At 51.8% G+C, this 19,667-nt stretch overlaps 1 protein-coding gene across 2 annotated transcripts in view; it reads right to left on the bottom strand.

The window, feature by feature from the left end:
* RAB11FIP3 (RAB11 family interacting protein 3) overlaps positions 1-19,667 on the bottom strand; it is a 96,565-nt gene that overhangs the window by 63,480 nt on the left and 13,418 nt on the right. For both annotated transcript variants that reach the window (XM_054080509.1, XM_054080510.1), the window contains exon 2: positions 3,156-3,249. In XM_054080509.1, coding sequence (XP_053936484.1) covers positions 3,156-3,249 — 94 coding nt within the window. The remainder of the gene's footprint in view (positions 1-3,155; positions 3,250-19,667) is intronic.

The raw sequence follows: 19,667 nt of genomic DNA, 5'->3' as shown, positions 1-19,667 counted from the left end.
CGGAGCTGGGGAAGGGTCTGGAGAACAGGGGTTGTGGGAGCGGCTGAGGGCCCTGGGGGTGTTCAGCCTGGAGAAGAGGAGGCTGAGGGGAGACCTCATCGCTCTCTGCAGCTCCTGGAAAGCCCCTCACCACAAGAAGGATGTTGAGGCTCTGGAGCGTGTCCAGAGAAGAGCAACAAAGCTGGTGAGGGGGCTGGAGAACAAGTCTTATGAGGAGCGGCTGAGAGAGCTGGGGTTGTTTAGCCTTGAGAAGAGGAGGCTGAGGGGAGACCTTATTACTCTCTACAACTGCCTGAAAGGAGGTTGTGGAGAGGAGGGAGCTGGGCTCTTCTCCCAAGTGACAGGGGACAGGACTAGAGGGAATGGCCTGAAGCTCCGTCAGGGGAGGTTCAGGTTGGATATCAGAAAAAAATTCTTCACAGTAAGAGTCCTTGGGTACTGGAACAGCTGCCCAGGGAGGTGGTCGAGTCGCCTTCCCTGGAGGTGTTTAAGGAACGGGTGGATGAAGTACTTAGGGACATGGTTTAGGGAGTGTTAGGAACGGTTGGACTCGATGATCCAATGGGTCCCTTCCAACCTTGTGTGATTCTGTGATTCTGTGATTCTGAGGTGGATGCTGGGCTCTGCCATCAAGTAATAAGGGATAAGACGAGAGGAAACAGCCTCCAGTTGCTCCAGTGTGGGTTTTGATTGGATATTAGGAAACATTTCTTCACTGACAGAGTGCTGAAGCCCTGGCAGAGGCTGCCCAGGGGTTAAAAAACCACATGGCCATAGGACTTTGTGACACGGTTTAGCAGGCACGGTGGGATTGGGCTGACAGTGGGACTGGATGAGCTGAGAGGTCTTTTCCAACCTCAATGATTCTATGACTGACCAAAGAGCTACAGAGCATCAGGCAATGCAACAGACCCAACTCTGGCTAAAACCAGACTGAGCTCATTAACGAAACCTTGTTAAAATGAACACTCAGCAGCAGCGTAACCTCTTCTTGCTCTACAAAGAATGATCAGTACTGACTGATCAAAAGCAGCAGCAGATCCTCAGAATCACTTCAACGTGAGCAACTGCTCAGCTGGTAAAGACACAAAGCAACCCTGTCTGTACCTGATACGGGTTTCTGACAACAGCTTCCAGTCCTGAAAGGGGCTCCAGGAAAGCTGGGGAGGGGCTCTGGATCAGGGAGGGCAGGGATAGGACAAGGGGGAATGGTTTTCAGCTGACAGAGGGGAGATTGAGATGAGATCTTGGGGAGAACTGTTTTGCTGTGAGGGCGGGGAGGCCCTGGCCCAGGTTGCCCAGAGCAGTGGTGGCTGCCCCATCCCTGGAGGTGTTCAAGGCCAGGTTGGATGGGGCTTGGAGCCCCTGATCCAGTGGGAGGTGTCCCTGCCCATGACAGGGGGGGTGGAACTGAAGAGGGCTTTGAAGTCCCTCCCAATCCAAACCATTCCATGATTCTTTTACATCTGTTTAGTGCTACACAGTCTTAGAGAGCTCTGCCCTTCTTAACCACTGCAATAAACACCTATCAATCTCTTTCAAGTTTAATAAATAGGGAATTTGTCTGGATCTCCCTTTTTCTTTCAATTAATATAACACAATACCAGAGCAATGAATTATTGATAAGAAATACAAGCCAGAGCTTTCACAAGCACGCTCAACTCTGACCGCATTTTATTACAAATTAATAGGATGCTGCATTTCCTCCTGCATGATGAGAACCAGGAATCAGCTATACCATCAGGCTACAACAGCCACCAAAACTTCCAAGCTGCCAGGAAACACCACAGTCCTGAGCACAAATCAGCTGGGGTGGGAGAGGATGCACAAGGAGGGATGGACAACCGATGCAAAAAAGAGCTTGCTGCTACTTTGAATGTTCTCTACGCACGAAACATCATGGATTGTATAGGAGTGATTGGTATTTTCACATCCTTGCTCGTATCATTGCCCAGAAGCACACTCAGTGTGTGGTGCTGACAACAAAATGCGTGTCCATTGCTGCATGAAAGCAACACTGAAGATTAAGACAAGCGTTGTCATGAATAGAGTTCATTGATTGGAGATACGATAACTCATATTAAAATCATAGAATAGTTTAGGTGGGAAGGGACCTTAAAGCCCATGCACTTCCAACCCACCTGCCATGGGCAGGGACACCTCCCACTGGATCAGGGGCTCCAAGCCCCATCCAACCTGGCCTTGAACCCCTCCAGGGATGGGGCAGCCACCACTGCTCTGGGCAACCTGGGCCAGGGCCTCCCCACTCTTACCATGAAGAAATTCCTCCTTATGTCTATTCTAACTCTGCCCCTCTCCAGTTTATACCCATTGCCCCTCGTCCTATCCCCACAAGCCTTTGTGAACAGCCCCTCCCCAGCTTTCTTGTAGCCCCTTTAGGTACTGGAAGGTCACTAATTGGCAATTACGGCTGCTCAGCATGAGGCCTCCACCACGTTTCACACCTTGTCCTTAATAACATGCTTGTCCCAAGATGACCCTCGAACACTCACGCTAGAGATGAGTCCCAAATTGAACAAACGCCACCTTTTCTTCAGCAAAGCAGTTCAAATGCCAGCCAGCCAGCAAGATACTTCACGTCATCAAGCTCTTGCTCTGGATGTACTCAAAGCCCATTAAGAGCAACATAGGGGCTATCACAGCCCTATTTAAAGATTATCTACTAGTCAGCGAGTTCAAAGCTCTTATTTCATGTGCTTCTTGCTAGAAATCACCTGAGCAAGTTGATCCTCCGAGTAGCTGGAGTCAAGGCAAATGCATTTAGCTCCCAGCACTCAGGTGTCACCGGCTGCAGACAAACATACCCATCAGCCAAGAGTCAGAGCAGCAATTCCCCCCCAAAATCAGGATTGAGACCAAAACAGAAAGGATTTTCCCTTGACAGCTTTTCTGTTTCCAGTGTACGTTTAGGAAGGAATGCTCCTGATAAACAGGAAAACACACAACCACCACAACTACTGGACCACCTTATTCAGCTCTATTACTCAACGCACCCAACCTCTCCCCATCACCTCCACCCAACACAGTCATGACAGTCAGAAAACCAACCCAGCTTGTTTTCACCAAAAGACTTCTCAGCTCAACCAATCCCTGAGGTGTTAAACCTGCCGTCTCCAGCACAGTGAGAAACTCACCTCCATTTTTGATAGCTCTGATCCCCCGATGGAAATCTTCAAAGCTGATGACTCCAAGCCCGCTTGGATCAAGGTACTTTGTTAGGTCCTTTACCTGCAACCACAAAAGCAGCATTACTGTCTGTTGGTGAAACAGCATGTTCCATCAGAGGAACACCTTGTAACAAGTTTTTCCTCCTTACAAGAACAAGACTTGAAGTAATGACAATGAATTTCTTAAACTGACACCAAAGTGCAGCTGTTCTCATAGAATCACAGAATGTTTTGAGTTGGAAGGGACCTTAAAGCACATCCAGTCCCACCCCCTGCCATGGGCAGGGACACCTCCCACTGGATCAGGGGCTCCAAGCCCCATCCAACCTGGCCTTGAACCCCTCCAGGGATGGGGCAGCCACCACTGCTCTGGGCAACCTGGGCCAGGGCTTCCCCACCCTCACAGGAGAACATTTCTTCCTTGAAAGACAGTGTGTATTCTGCATGAAGAGAAATAAGTAGCCAGAACAGACAGGTTAACTGGCACTTGGCTGATGCTGAAACTATTGCTTAGTCTTGAAACATCAGTTAGGACAGTGTTTCTTGCAATGTGGTCCGTCTTTGCCAGAGATTTGTTTCTTTTCCTGTTTTTAAAGGGGTCCTCTCCTAACTGGGAACACTCAGTAATGGGCTGCCCAGTAGGAGGGCCCAATTAAGAGGATTCGGTGATAATGAACTACTCCACGTTACAAATTGAGGCAGTATAATTGAAGCATTTTCACAATTAGACAATGCCCGAGGGGGAAGGAATCACGTCAGCTAGCAAGGATTAGTACGCGGGTGCTGGAACAGGCACACATGTGGAGCAAGGCACACTAGCGAGGCTGGTTTGGGCTCTTGAAGCAGAACAGGCTACATTTGAGGGCAAAACCGAAGTCATTCCTCGTGGTCCACATAAAGCCTTTGTATAGGTGCATCTGGTTCCTCCCTTCCAGGCTGCCACAAGCCTACCCTTCGGAAAACACTTTATACTATTGATACATCTCAAGCTCAGACAATCAGATCATAGAATCATAGAAGAGTTAGTGTTGGAAGGGACCTTAAAGATCATCCAGTTCCATCCCCTGCCATGGGCAGGGACACCTCACACTGGATGAGAGGCTCCAAGCCCCATCCAGCCTGGTCTTCAACACCTCTAGGGATGAGGCAGCCACCAGTGCTTTGGGCAACCTGGGCCAGTGTCTCACTACTTTCATGGTGAAGAAAATCTTGCTAATGTCTAGTCTAACTCTGCCCCTCTCCAGTTATACCTCATCCTATCTCCACATGCCTTTATGAACAGCCCCTCCCCAGCTTTCCTGGAGCCCCTTCAGGTACTGGAAGGTCACTGTAAGATCTCCTCGGAGCTTTCTCTTCTCCTGGCTGAACAAGCCCAACTTTCTCAGCCTGTCAATCATCATTTTGGACATGCTGAGGTACCCTTGTGTGTTTTAGAGCCCCATCCTTCAGCGCCGAAGCCAGTCCAGGAGGAAGCAGGGTGTAAGAGGTGAAAGAGGGACTTGCACAATCAGCTGCAGGCACCCCTGCCCTCGCCGTGCCAAACACATCAGCCTCTCCTCCTCCGGAGCTGACGCACAGGAGAAAGCCTTCAGGCAGTCCACGGCGGTGGATTTGTTCAGCTCTCCTAAACACAACCAGTTGCCTTTCAACTCGCTCAGCTGATCTCTCAGTTTTGGTTTGCTCTTGGGGAAAGAGCCAGTGAATCACCAACCCTCTCCCTCCACAGCCGGAAACCTCATAGAATCACTCAGGTTGAAAAAGACCTCTAAGCTCATCCAGACCAACCATCAGCCCAACACCAACGTGTTTGCTAAACCATGTCCTAAAGTGCCACATTTACATGTTTTTTGAACCCCTCCAGGGATGGAGACTCCCCCACCGTCCTGGGCAGTCTCTACCAGGGCTTCACCACTCTCTCAGTGAAGAAATTTTTCCCAATACCCAATCCAAACCTCCCTTGGCACAAATTGAGGCCATTTCCTCTTATCCTAAGACCTCCCATCTAAAAGAAGACTTTGCACCTCAGGGTGAAGAGGATAATGCAGCCCAGCGTGGTGCTCAGAAACTCATGAAGCATCAGGAAGGGGTTTGGTTTGCTTCCTTGGTTCTGTTTTTCTTAAACCCAGGTATGTGTTTATACCAGAAAATCCCACCTGTGACAGGATCACCTGCACATCCAAGTGGTTTCAGGCATGACACGGGGGGCAGGAGATGTCTCTGCTTCAGACGCACCACCTTCCTGGAGGCTTGAGACCACAAACACTCAGCTGTGCCTCTACAGGGTTCCCACAAAAGGAAACCCCAAGCCCTGGCGTGGCACAGGCTTGCCTGCCCGCCAGCTCCTCCGTCATCAACAAGAAGACAACACAAGCAACTTTTCTAGTTTTCTGGAGCACTTTTTTTGGCAGACAGATAGCAAAAAACTGCTGAACTCACACAGCACACATTGACTTGGATGAGTCAGGCTTCTTGTGTGTTAAACAACAGTATTTTAGAGTAATAACGACTCTAAGGAACGTGTCTGTTCCAGTTAATGCATCTGGCAGATTCTTTGAGTTCAAAAGCTGCACCTAATTTGTTATCTGTGTATAGAGATAACAGAAACGCAAGTGACATCTAATTAGACTCGATAAGCCTGCCAGTGATTATCATAGAATCATAGCATGGTTTGGATTGGAAGGGACCTCAAAGCCCATCCAGTTCCACCCCCTGCCACGAGCAGGGACACCTCCCACTGGATCAGGGGCTCCAAGCCCCATCCAACCTGGCCTTGAACCCCTCCAAGGATGGGGCAGCCACCACTGCTCTGGGCAACCTGGGCCAGGGCCTCTCCACCCTCACAGCAAAACATTTCTTCCCAAGATCTTATCTCAATCTCTCCTCTTTCAGCTGAAAACCGTTCCCCTCATCCTATCCCTACACCCTCTGATCCAGAGCCCCTCTCCAGCTTTCCTGGAGCCCCTTTCAGGACTGGAAGCTGCTCTAAGGTCTCCATGGAGCCTTCTCTTCTCCAGGCTGAACAACCCCAACTCTCCGAGCCTGGTCTTATACGGGACATGCCCCAGCATGACACACTCTCAAGTACAATTCCATAAATCTCCATCCACACTGACACACGGGACACGTGGGCAGGGCTGCACACAGCACCGCTGCAGCTTCTCCAGAGCAGGGTTGGGTTCCAGCCCTGTGCCAACACCCCAGCAAGGCACCTCTCCCACACCAGTGCTTGTGCAAGAGAGACAGAGCAGCTGGACAAGTATTTTGTTTTGCAAATATGCCAACTATGTATTTAAATTAAGCCATGGGCAGGGCGAAAACAAGGGGAAACGTTTCATGAAACTTCACAGTCCAGTACACCCAGCAACAGAGCCAGGGACGCTGGTGGAACATCCCTGCCCAGGCCTGTGACTGCCCACAAGTGTCAGAACGCGCGACCATCTCCAGGGCTGCCAGCTCCAGGAGCCCACTACCTGCTCCACACAGGAATGCCTTCTTTTAACTCTTCTGTACCTATTTTCTGCTGTTTTACCAAATGCCTTCCCAGTTCTGGCACCGAAAGATGTGGCAAAGTGCAAGTGTGGTTCCTCTGGAGCATTCACTCATCCAGGAGGTCCCATCCTGCCCATCCTCCTCCTGCATGGCAGCCGCTCCAGCCTTGACCAAGGCAACCACGATTCCTCTTCCCTCTCCAGCTCCTCCATCCTTTCTGAAGTTCAGAACTGCGAACACTGTTCGAGATAGGGTACATCAAACACAGAAGAATATGGAAGTGTTGGAGCGAGTGCAGAGGAGGCAACAATGCTGATCCGAAGGCTGGAGCTCTGCTACGAGGACAGGCTGAGAGAGCTGGAGTTGTTCAGCCTGGAGAAGAGAAGGCTGCAGGGAGACCTCAGAGCAGCTTCCAGCACGCAAAGGGGCTCCAGGAAAGCTGGGGACGGACTTTTCCCAAGCGTAAGAAGTGATAGGGGAAGATGTACATTAGATATTAGGAAGAAATTCTTCATGATGAAAGTGGTGAGGCCCTGACGCAGGTTGCCCAGAGCAGTGGTGGCTGCCCCATCCCTGGAGGGCTTCAAGGCCAGGTTGGATGGGGCTTTGAGCAACCTGATCCAGTGGGAGGTGTCCCTGCCCATGGCAGGGGGTGGAACTGGATGGGCTTTGAGGTCCCTTCCAACCCAAACCACTCCATGATTCTAAGATTGTGAAGGATGCTCAGTGGAAGCCCTTGGTGTAATTCCAGTAACCCCACCGCCCAGAGACCATTGTCCTCTTCTCACCCGTGCTGCCCATATCGGGAACCACCAACGACACATCCCACATCTCAGGTTGTACCTGCCTGTTTTCTGCATTTCTTCATTTTGACGACTGGGTAAAAATTCCACCTTTTTAGGTCAGTTTGGAAAAAAACCAAGCATTCTGGCTCAAATTGTTGTAGATGAGCAAACCTGAGCAGTTCTGAAGTCCCAAATTTGTTGGTTTTAGCTGAAGACTAATCTGCAAGAGCAGAGTAGTTCACACCACACTTCTATTAGCACAAAAGCAAAAGTTAACACTGCCAAACTGCAACGTTAAACTAAAACCAGGCAGGTGTAAACCACAGTCACAGCAAGGTTCCTGCTCCCAGTCAGCAAGAAATACTCAAAATAAAGGTTTTGTTTAATGTGTGTGTTTGCAGATGGTTACAAATTCTACTGGTAGAGAGAGCAGCTAGAAATGCAGAGCATTAAAGAATCAAAGAGGGTGAGGTTTAAATAGCTGATTTAAATCCTGGTGGAAAGCGAGAGGTTTAAACTCCTTGGAGTCAATCTGCCATAAGCTGAGAAAAAGCACGCAGCAGCAGAATGGGTGGTGAGAGCTGCCAGAGGGGCTCTGCTCACCCCTGTGATGGGGCACAGCCCAGACCGAAGCCAGCACGAGCTCCAGGCATGAGCCTGCAAGAGATTTCTCCAGGTAAGGGACAAAGAAAGGGGAGATCATTGGAGAGGAAGAGGGAGGTCATCTGGCACCTCAGCAACAGAGCAAGAATCACGGAATGGTTTGGGTTGGAAGGGACCTCAAAGCCCATCCAGTTCCACCCCCTGCCATGGGCAGGGACACCTCCCACTGGATCAGGGGCTCCAAGCCCCATCCAACCTGGCCTGGAACCCCTCCAGGGATGGGGCAGCCACCACTGCTCTGGGCAACCTGGGCCAGGGCCTCCCCACCCTCACAGCAAAATATTTCTTCCCAAGTGAGATCTTATCTCCATCTCCCCTCTTGCAGCTGAAAACCATTCTACCTTGTACTCTCCCTGCACTCCCTGATCCAGAGCTCCTCCCCAGCTTTTGTGGAGCACCCCTCAGTTCTGGAAGCTGCTCTACCATCTCCCCGCAGCCTTCTCTTCTCCAGGCTGAACAATCCCAACTCTCTATCTGTCCTCGTACAGGAGGCTCTCCAGCTCTCAGATCATCTGCGTGGCCTCCTCTGGACTCACTCCAACAGCTCCATGTTCTTCCTGTGCTGAGGACTCCAGAACTGGACGCAGGACTCCAGGTGGAGTCTCACCAGAGCGGAGCAGAGGGGCAGAATCCCCTCCCTCTCCGTGCTGGTCCCACCGCTGTGGATGCAGCGCAGGACACGGTTGGTTTCTGGGCTACGAGCACACGTTGCCGGCTCATGTTGAGCTCATCTCCCATCACCACAGCTCCTTTTCCTTAGGGCTGCTCCCCATCCATTCTCCACCCAGCCTGTAGTTGGGATTGCCCTGACCCAGGTGCAGTTCTGTATTCAAAAGTTCTGCGCGTGTTTTGCCTTCCGAAACCAACCAACGCCCACCTCCAACAGCCCTCTCTGACTGAGCCTCCTCTGAGCACACAGGCGGCCACGCTGCCCTGCTGCCCTCACTGCTAACAGCCTCCCCACCACGCCGGGCACAAAGACAGCTCCGTTGCTTTGACGCGGTGACAGCGGTTCAGTGATTTGGAGCCTCAGCTCAGCCAATGGTGACAACTCCAAACTCAAATGAACACAACGGCTTGGCAGCCACACAATGGAAGCTTTCCAGCGAGGCGAAGGATTCCCCAGCTGCGAGTGGCCCTGTTAAGCAGCCTGGAGGAGAAAAAGGCAGCTCCAGGCCTTTTCTCTTTACTTTATTGATGCTCCACGTCTCCAGCATGGAGCAGATGAATTCAGCAAAGCAAAATACTCATCGTGCTTGCTTTATGCGCTGATCTCTAAGGAAGGGAGGGCTGTGCTGGCCAACTGACACCCTCCTTGTAACCCCTGAGCCTGGCAGAAGGCTTCCTTCATCTCCTGGCAGAGACTAGGGCTGAAAAGGCTTGGAAAAAGAAATTCCTCCAAGGGGAGAAGTGAGAGTGGGAGATATCCAGTGGCCACAGCAACCAGGCTCCAGACAAGGAGCTCAGCTCCAGCGGTTGTACGATATCTCCTGCAGGTGATGCTTCCAGCCCAGCCACAGCTAGGGCCATGCTTGTCCTCCGCCCCACGTTAGGCAGTTGTTTGATGATACATACCGGGAGTAATCGGCCAACATTTCGGTACTGCTTTTCATTACACAGACTCAAATCCAAAGATCAATATTGACATATTCATAGAATCACTGAGGTTGGAAAAGACCTCTCGGCTCATCCTATCCAACCCTCAGCCCAACCCCACCGTGCCGGCTAAACCATGTCATAAAGTGCCACGGCAACACAGATTTTGAACCCCTCCAGGGATGGAGACTCCCCCACTGTCCTGGGCAGCCTCTGCCAGGGCTTCAACACTCTTTTGGTAAAGAAAAGCTTCCCAATACCCAATCTAAACCTCCCCTGGCACAACTTGAGGCCATTCCCTCTCATCCCATGCCTTGATCCTTGGGAGCAGAGCCCAGCACCCACCTCACTCCAACCTCCTTTCCAGGAGCTGCAGAGAGCGATGAGGTCTCCCCTCAGTCTCCTCTTCTCCAGGCTAAACAGCCCCAGGGCCCTCAGCCGCTCCCACAACCCCTGTTCTCCAGACTCTTCCTCAGCTCCGTTCCCTTCTCCAGATGCGCTCCAGCCCCTCAAGGTCTTTCTTGGCCTGAGGGGCCCAAAACTGAGCCTGGATTTGAGGTACAGCCTCACCAGCGCCGAGTGCAGGGGCGTATTACAATACACCTGAGCACTCGCGGCTGAAGTTCCCACCAGGAACCTGTGCACCTGCAGCCTCACACAGGCTGGAATAAACAAAGACCAACACTTCTGCCTTGAAGCTGCTCCCTCCCTGCCCATGGTCTGTCTTCCAAGGAATAAGACAAGTGCCAAGGTAACTCATGGGAAACAGAGGGAAGGTCTGGTCTGCTTAACAGATGACTTCTACTCCCAGGTCGAAAAGGAGACCAAATGGATCACGTGCAAAAGTAACCCAGAGAGCTGTTAGAAAGACACCAAGAGACCTGCCTAGATAAGGAACAATGTGCCAAGAATTTCTAAGAGTTTGAACCAAGCATCTGGCATGGCACGTTGTGGCCACACGAGCAAGCTGGGACAGCCCATCCCACCCAGGCAAGTCCACAAAACCAGCAAGCTCAGTCCAGATTTGGACTGCCTGACAGCACGCTTATCGCTGGCAGACCTTAACCAGGGAGATTGAGATGAGACCTTAGGAAGAGATGTTCTCCTGTGACGGTGGGGAGGCCCTGGCCCAGGTTGCCCAGAGCAGTGGTGGCTGCCCCATTCCTGGAGGGGTTCCAGGCCAGGTTGGATGGGATCCAATGGGAGGTGTCCCTGCCCATGGCAGGGGGTGGGACTGGATGGGCTTTGAGGTCCCTTCCAACCCAAACCATCCCACGATTCTAACTCGTTGCCATGCTTTGACCCGGTGGCAGCAGCCAGCGCTGGCTGGGACTGTGGCTGAAACAAGCAGCTCAGAACACATCTGCATTTCACTATTTCTACAGAGAAGCACAGGTTTAACCCAAAAAGCAGCACAGAGGCACTCAGTCTGGAGCTTTGGGAGAGCGAACGCTCAGCGTGAGGGTGGGTTGGATACCCCACCTCGTGTAGGCATTCCAGCAGCGAGGTTGTGGTGGGCAGAGAAAATACATGGTCAACCACGGACATCCTGGCTGTCTCCGGTTACCGGCCGCTCTGCCACTGCGCACGCGAGCCCCCGCGGCACCAACGTGTGTTGTCAGCAGGCGGCAAGGCAGGGACCGGCCACCACACCCAGGGGCTCAGAGGGAGTGGAGCTGTGCTACAGAGCAAGGAAACAAGAACAGAGACAGCCTGGGCCCCTGGCACCAACACAGCCCCTTCCTACAAACCCACACCACTCTCATCCACTGCTTACTGGGTGTAATTCTTGGTGCTAAAGGGTAAAAAGGATCTAAAGGTGCTGGAGAGCATCCAGAGGAGGGCACGGAGATGGGGAAGGGTTTGGAGGGGAAGAGTGTGAGGAGCGGCTGAGGTCACTGGGTCTGCTCAGCCTGGAGAAGAGGAGACTGAGGGGAGACCTCATTGTGCTCTGCAGCTTCCTCACACGGGGAGGAGGAGGAGGAGCAGGCGCTGAGCTTTTCTCTCTAGACCTGCAGGAATGGTAGGAAGATGCCATGGGAGGGTTAGGTTGGACATTAGGAGAAGGTTCTTCCCCCAGAGGATGGTGGAGCCCTGGAACAGCTCCCAGGGAAGCAGTCACGGCACAAAGGCTGACAATACTCCAGAAGCATTTGGCCAAGGCCCTCAGCCCCACGGGGTGAATGTTGGGGTTGTTGTGTGCAGAGACAGGAGTTGGGCTCGATGGTCCTTGTGGATCCTTTCCGCTCAGGACATTTCAGCCTGGAGAAGAGAAGGCTCAAGGGAGACTCAAGAAGGCTCAAGCAGACTTCCAGTACCTGAAGAGGGCCTACAAGAAAGCCGGGGAGGGACTTTTTACAAGGACATGTAGGGATAGGACAAGGGGGAATGACTTTAAATTGGAAGGGGGAAGATTTAGACCAGACATTAGGAAGAAATTATTCATGATGAGGGTGCTGAGGCACTGGTAGAGATTTCCCAGGGAAGTTTTGGATGTCCCATCCCTGGAGGTGTTCAAGGCCGGGTTAGATGGGACCTTGAGCAGCCCGGTCTGGTGGGAGGTGTCCTCGTCCATGTCAGGGGAGTTGGAACTGGATGATCTTTAAGGTCCCTTCCAATCCAAACTATTCTACCATTCTACCATCCTACCATCCTACCATTCTGAGTGTACCATTGCCTCCACTTCTTCCCAAACTATTCAGCAATGGGAATTTTTCCTCACCTCAATGGAATACCACTGGACACTAATAGCTGTGAGAACCTTACCCTTGAGAAGAAATAAGAACCTTTGTGGTCAAATTTAAACACAGAGCACGGCAGGACAAGGGTAGGAAGCAACACCCACACTTGATGAGCTGCAACTCTGCAATCAGCTTCCAATGGGCCGTTTTCCACCTGGTACCGTTGAGGGAAGCCCAAGGAAGGAAAGCAGCCAGCCCTTCAGTGGGCAAGGACCGCAGGTACCTACGAGGGGAAGCGAGGAACAGCAGCTCTTCACCATTTCTGTAGGCAGCCCAGAAAGGTTTCCAAAACATTTAAGCAGCTGTTTAATCAGCTTTGCATGATTAAGCAGAGGGCATGCAGACATCATTCCCCACGCATCTGGATGCTCGGCTTGGACAAGGACTCCAAACTATTGCAAACAAAATCAAACTTCACTGTTAATCCAATGCTGAGCTTTTCCTGTCAGCCTCTCCTTCTTGCTTTCTCCAGCTGGACCGCGTTGCCCTTTGCTGCCTTCACACTCTGCTGCTTGGAGCTCTGCCCGGCTTGGTGCAAGGCTCTAGGATAGGTTAAACACACCCAAAGCCAGCCTTTATCTTCTTAAACAAAGGCTGCTCAAACCACTTCATTTCAAGCCTTTGGATTGTGGCAGAGCCTGGTTTATAAGGACCTGTTTGCAGCCACCTGGCCATGCCCAGCACTACCTGTTTCCATCAGGAAGAAGGGTCTCCAGAAAGGACAACATGTGGAATGATAGGAACAGATCCCTGCCAGTCAGCACACTTTCTCCACTCAGTTACAACCAGAGGACCAAAAACGTCCTAAAAATCCAGTGGATCTTGGAGCTTTAAACCAAGGAAACTCATTTACATTGAATAACCAGGTCCAGACCAATTCTGGGTATGCAGGGGCCACAAAGCCTGCTTGACTGGGACAGGACATGGAAATCATAGAATCATAGAATAGGTTGGGTTGGAAGGGACCTCAAAGCCCATCCAGTACCACTCCCTGCTATTGGCAGGGACACCTCCCACTGGATCAGGCTGCCCAAGGCCCATCCAACCTGGCCTGGAACCCCTCCAGGGATGGGGCAGCCACTACTGCTCTGGGCAACCTGGGCCAGGGCCTCACCACCCTCATGGTGAAGAAATTCCTCCTTATGCCTCATCTAAATCTGTCCCTCTCCAGTTTATACCCATTGCCTCCCATCCTATCCCCACAAGCCTTTATGAACAGCCCCTCCTCAGCTTTCTCGCAGCCCCTTCAGGTACTGGAAGGTCACTCTAAGGTGTCCTCAGAGCCTTCTCTTCCCCAGGCTGAACAACCCCAACTCTCTCAGCCTGTCCAGGCACCTCTCACATCGATCCCTCTTCAGTCTGCAAGAAGCCAAAACATGCTCTGAACATCTTTTATACAATCATAGAATCATCAAGGTTGGAAAAGCCCTCTCAGCTCATCCAGTCCAACCGTCAGCCCAACCCCACCGTGCCGGCTAAACCACATTGTGAAGTGCCACAGCCACACGCCTTTTGAACCTCTCCAGGGATGGAGACTCCCGCACTGCCCTGGGCAGCCTCTGCCAGGGCTTCACCAGTCTTTTGCTAAAGAAGTATTTCCTACTATCCAATCTAAACCTCCCCTGGTGCAACTTGAGGCCATTATCTCTGAAGAGAAAAGAGTTTGTAGAAATATGTCCCACTTCTTCTCTCAAGCAAGATGCAGCCACCCCACCTCAACAGAAACACATAAAAAAAAGTCAAAATCTTTGGTAGTTCCACGAAGGTGGACGCAGCATCTCTGTTAAATGTGGAGGGCAGAAGGGATAAGCCAACATCTTCAGGTGTTTGTTCAAACCCACTGTGTCTCTGAAGGCTAAATCCACCGTTTCAAGGAAAACCATAATCTTTTTTCAGTGCTAATCGCAGAAGTCAGACCAGTTGTACTTTTTCATCGTTGGGAAATGTGCAAACATACTGGAACTGCTGAACTTCCTGAATACCGAAGCAGCGGTGCAACTCACCAAAGACACAGCCGTCCCTACAAAGCCAAACTCTCCAGACAGCGCAGTTGCCGAATCAATGGGTTGCAACGGGATCAGCTGAAATGAACTGATCCCTCTTAATGCAGCATTTGTCTGAGCTAAGAACACATCTATCCCTGCTTCGTGCTGGGTGCTGAGAGAGCATTAACGTGCTGACAGTGTGAGCATAACTTAATGCTTCATGCGACGCATTTCCCAGAATGCTGAACCATGGTCGCACAGATCCCAACACCAGGAACGCTCTTTCCAACACTTCACTTCATCAGCCTAAACATGCAGAGTAAGTGGAACACTGATCATAGAATAGAATCATAGAATGGGTTGGGTTGGAAGGAACTTCGAAGCCCATCCAGTCCCACCCCCTGCCATGGGCAGGGACACCTCCCACTGGATCAGGCTGCCCAAGGCCCATCCAACCTGGCCTTGAACACCTCCAGGGATGGGGCAGCCACCACTGCTCTGGGCAACCTGGGCCAGGGCCTCCCCACCCTCACAGCAAAACATTTCTCCCCAAGATCTCATCTCAGTCTCCCCTCTTGCAGCTGAAAACCATTCCCCTCGTCCCACCCCTGCACTCCCTGACCAAGAGCCCCTCCCCAGCTTTCTTGGAGCCCCTTTCAGTCCTGGAAGCTGCTCTAAGGTCTCCCCGCAGCCTTCTCTTCTCCAGGCTGAACAACCCCAACTCTCCCAGCCCGTCCTCTTACAGGAGCTGCTCCAGCCCTCACATCATTTCCTTGGCCTCCTCTGGACTCGCTCCAACAAGTCCTTGTCCTTGCTCCATGCCCTTCCTGTGCTGAGGACTCCAGGACTCCATGTGGGGTCTTCCAGGCAGAGCAGAGGGGCAGAATCCCCTCTCTCGCCCTTCTGGTCCCACTGCTTTGGGTGCAGCCCAGGACATGGCTGGTTTCTTGCCTTCAAGCACACGTTACCGGTTCATGTTGAGCTTCTCCACCTTCACGCCAGTCCTTCTCTTCAGGGCTGCTCCCAATCCATTCTCTGCTCAGCCTGTAACTGTGCTTGGGATTGCCCCGAACCAGGTGCAGGACCTTGCATTGGCTTTGTTGAACCTCGTGATGTTCACGTCTCATATGATCACTCAGGATCACGCTGGCTCCAGCAACGTTTATAAGAACTGACTCTCTAATTTATTAGAGGCCCTGGCAGCGCAGAAAGCAGGCAGAACCTCAGAGCAGGTTTCTATTCTGCTGCAATTACACCTAATTAACTAACCTTTAAAATACCCTCAAGGGGGCAGATCTCATTACAGCGAGAAGCAATGGTCAGTTGTGAGTAAGCAGCACAAGAGCTGCATTATTTATTTCACAAGCGGCAGCGCTTCTGCAGGGCTGCTGCATGCTGCTCCGAGCCTTTGCAGGAGCTCCAGGAGAAGACCAGCAGGCAGACCGGGTCCGGGCAAGCCTCTGCTCAGAGGGCCACCATAAGCACAATGGGTGAAGATTTCTTCTGCACATGCACCCCAAACCTTGCATCCACAACAGTTCACTCGTCCTCACTATCACTTCAGTCCCAGAAGCTTCAAGCACTGTTGGACCCTCTGGTATCAGCCCAGCATCTGACACCAAGAACCGAGACACCTTTCTGAGAAGGAGACAAAAATGATCTAAGGGCTGGAGCACCTTCCATCCAAAGACAGGCTGAGAGAGTTGGGGTTGTTCAGCCTGGAGAAGAGAAGGCTGCGGGGAGACCTTAGAGCAGCTTCCAGGACTGAAAGGGGCTCCAAGAAAGCTGGGAAGGGGCTCTTGATCAGGGATTGCAGGGACGCGATAAGGGGGAACGGTTTGAAGCCGCAAGAGGGGAGATTGAGATGAGATCTTGGGAAGAAATATTTTGCTGTGAGGGTGGGGAGGCCCTGGCCCAGGTTGCCCAGAGCAGTGGTGGCTGCCCCATCCTTGAGGTGTTGAAGACCAGGTTGGATGGGGCTTGGAGCCCCCGATCCATTGGGAGGTGTCCCTGCCCATGGCAGGGGGTGCAACTGGATGGGTTTTGAGGCCCCTTCTAACCCAAACCACTCCATGATTCCGTGAAAAAGATTCAGCCTGCTTTATTCTCACCTCTTCCTGCTGCAGAAGGAATAATCAAGTCTAGTATGGAAGGCAAAAGGGGGATAACCCTCCCGTGTTTGTACATCAGCCTGCAAGTATTGAAAGAACTGGAACGGGACAGGGATCACCCACAACCAACCAAGAGAGGCCTCAGCAGTTTAATAATTTCCCTGAAACAATCTGAGGGAACAAGCTTCCCCGCTTTTCCACCTGCCCAGGGAGACAATAACCTCACCACTTACCACATCCACTAGCCTAACAAATCCCCCTCCCTCCTATCTATCCAAGAGACAAGCTGCTCCGCATGCCATTGACTTTGGGTGCCTGTCACCTACTTCACGCATCAACCCTGACCTCAAGCCTGATGCTGCTCACCAGCCTCTCCCAAGGTCAGCAGGATCTTGCCACAGACTCAGGAAATACCAGAGGAGAGAAATGTGAACCCATAATGAATAGGAGAGGACGCGTTCCCAAGCAAACTATTACTTTCCCTTTCTGGAGGGGGAAGGCAGGCAGCTCCGAGTCAACTGTGAGCCAAGAACAAGCCCAAAGTTGATGGAGCGGAGCAAGGCTCCCAGAGCCACCAAGGGCCATCAGGAGCATGCAAAGGACAAGACCTTCAACCCAACAGAAGAAAGAAGAGAAGACAGAATAAGTTTTAAAGAGCTAGCAGCCAGAAAAGCCTGAAGACCCAGACCCTCCCTGCCCAGCCTCGCAGGAGACCAGAACAAACCAGTGCATCCAGCCAGGCCCCCAGTGCACAGCGTGGATGTCTCCAACTGCTGGATGTCTCCACCAGCTCAGATCATTCCCATTCAGCAGTTTAGGGTTTTTACTTGCTGGGAGAACCTCCTCTGGTCTGTACTGCAGAACAGGTGTGAGGCCAGGAATTTTTTGGACTAACCCTCCCGGCTCCAGTGCTCGCCAGCAGGCAGCCATGAGACCTCTACGCTCACCAAGGCTTCAGGAGCTCCCTTTGTCCTGTTCTTAAGTGCGTTCTCAAATGTCAAGCCTAACTATTTCCAAATTATCATAGAATCATGGAATGCTTTGGGTTGGAAGGAGCCTCAAAGCCCATCCAGTCCCACCCCCCTGCCATGGGCAGGGACACCTCCCACTGGATCAGGGGCTCCAAGCCCCATCCAACCTGGCCTGGAACCCCTCCAGGGATGGGGCAGCCACCACTGCTCTGGGCAGCCTGGGCCAGGGCCTCCCCACCCTCACAGGGAAACACTTCTCCCTAAGATCTCATCTCAATCTCCCCTCTACAGCTTCAAACCATTCTCCTTCATCCTCTCCCTGCACTCCCGGATCAAGTGCCCCTCCTCAGCTTTCCAGGAGTCCCTTTCAGTACTGGAAGCTGCTCTAAGGTCTCAATTGTTGTCACTGAAGTGTAAAAGTGTATTTAAAGAAACAACTTCAACGATGGTTTGGAAACATGAACAGGAACATAAGTCACACTGACATGGTTTTATCCAAATTCAATTGCGTTTGTCTCAAGTGTTCCAGATTTCCTGTCACCACTTAAACACTCAAAGGACTGTGTCCACGCTCTTCTATAAACACATCCATTTGTTCAATGAAACTTGAAAAGCATTCTTCCTCCACCCTCCAAAACATCCAAGGCTTTGTTTTCAGCCTTTGTTCCTCTAAGGACATGGGAAACCTGTTCTCACCCTTCCAAACACACGGCTCCCAGGCAAAAGACTGGATCAAAAATGTAAAGCTTTAGTGTTAGGTTACTTCTTCTGTAAAGGATGTGTCTTCTTGTAGGCTGGAGCCACACTTGGGGAAGAGCCAAGGCCACAGCCGAAGCCACCACGGCTCGAGGCGGGACAGCCGCATCTTGAATGAGCACAGAACTGGGACAGGAAGCCTACGCACGCTTGCAGAGCTGATCTAACAGACAGAAAGCAACTCAATAAAACGTGCCAGGATCTCATCTCAATCTCCCCTCTTTCAGATGAAAACCCTTCATCCCGTCCCTGCACTCCCCCCTTCAGAGCCCCTCCCCAGCTTTCCTGCAGCCCCTTTCAGCACTGCAAGCTGTTCTAAGGTCTCCGTGGAGCGTTCTCTTCTCCAGGCTGAGACTGGTTTCCTCCCAACCAGGTTAGAAAGCAGCACAAAGCCCCCATGGCACATCCCAGAGTAAATCCTCTCAACAGCTGAGCACTTGCTTTCACTAACTCATCCTGGTTAAAGCTGGTGATAGGGGTGGAGGACAAGTCTTACGAGGAGCGGCTGAGAGAGCTGGGGTTGTTTAGCCTGGAGAAGAGGAGGCTGAGGGGAGACCTTATTGCTCTCTACAACTGCCTGAAAGGAGGTTGTGGAGAGGAGGGAGCTGGGCTCTTCTCCCAAGTGACAGGGGACAGGACAAGAGGGAATGGCCTGAAGCTCCGTCAGGGGAGGTTCAGGTTGGATATCAGAAAAAAATTCTTCACAGAAAGAGTCATCGGGCACTGGAACAGCTGCCCAGGGAGGGGGTCGAGTCACCTTCCCTGGAGGTGTTTAAGGAACGGGTGGATGAAGTGCTGAGGGACATGGTTTAGGGAGTGTTAGGAATGGTTGGACTCGATAATCCAATGGGTCCTTTCCAGCCTGGTGATTCTGTGATCCCCTCCAAAACCAAGATCAGAACGACCAGAAACAGGAGACCTCAAGAAGCATTTAGACTCAAGAAGCGCTTGGCCAATGCCTTCAGGCACACAGGGTGAATGTTGGGAGTTATCCTGTGCAGGGACAGGAGTTGGACTCAATGGTCCTCATGGGCCTCTTCCAACTCAGTATATTCTATGAGTCTATGAACCCCTCGCTGCCAATGCCCAACCAAGGAAACCAGGAGAGCCGAGGGCAGCGAGTTGCATCTCTCCGGGAACTGGGTGAGCACAAGGAGCCTCTTGGGCTTTGGAGGTGAAATCCAGGGGAGTGCAAGACACAAACCTGTCCCCAACCAGGCAGCTAAATATGAGAGAGCTGAGCACGAGAGAACCAGCTCGCCTTCCCCTGCCACGCTGTCAAAATGATGTTTATCATAATACAAGCAAACACGATTCAGAGAGCGGCAAAGCATAAAGACTTATTTCTTTCTTAAAACTGCTTCAAATTCTTATATTTCCCT

Source organism: Cuculus canorus, chromosome 15 (assembly GCF_017976375.1).
Source record: "Cuculus canorus isolate bCucCan1 chromosome 15, bCucCan1.pri, whole genome shotgun sequence".
NCBI classification, from domain to species: Eukaryota; Metazoa; Chordata; class Aves; order Cuculiformes; family Cuculidae; genus Cuculus; species Cuculus canorus.
This window is presented reverse-complemented; position numbering and strand designations above follow the sequence as displayed.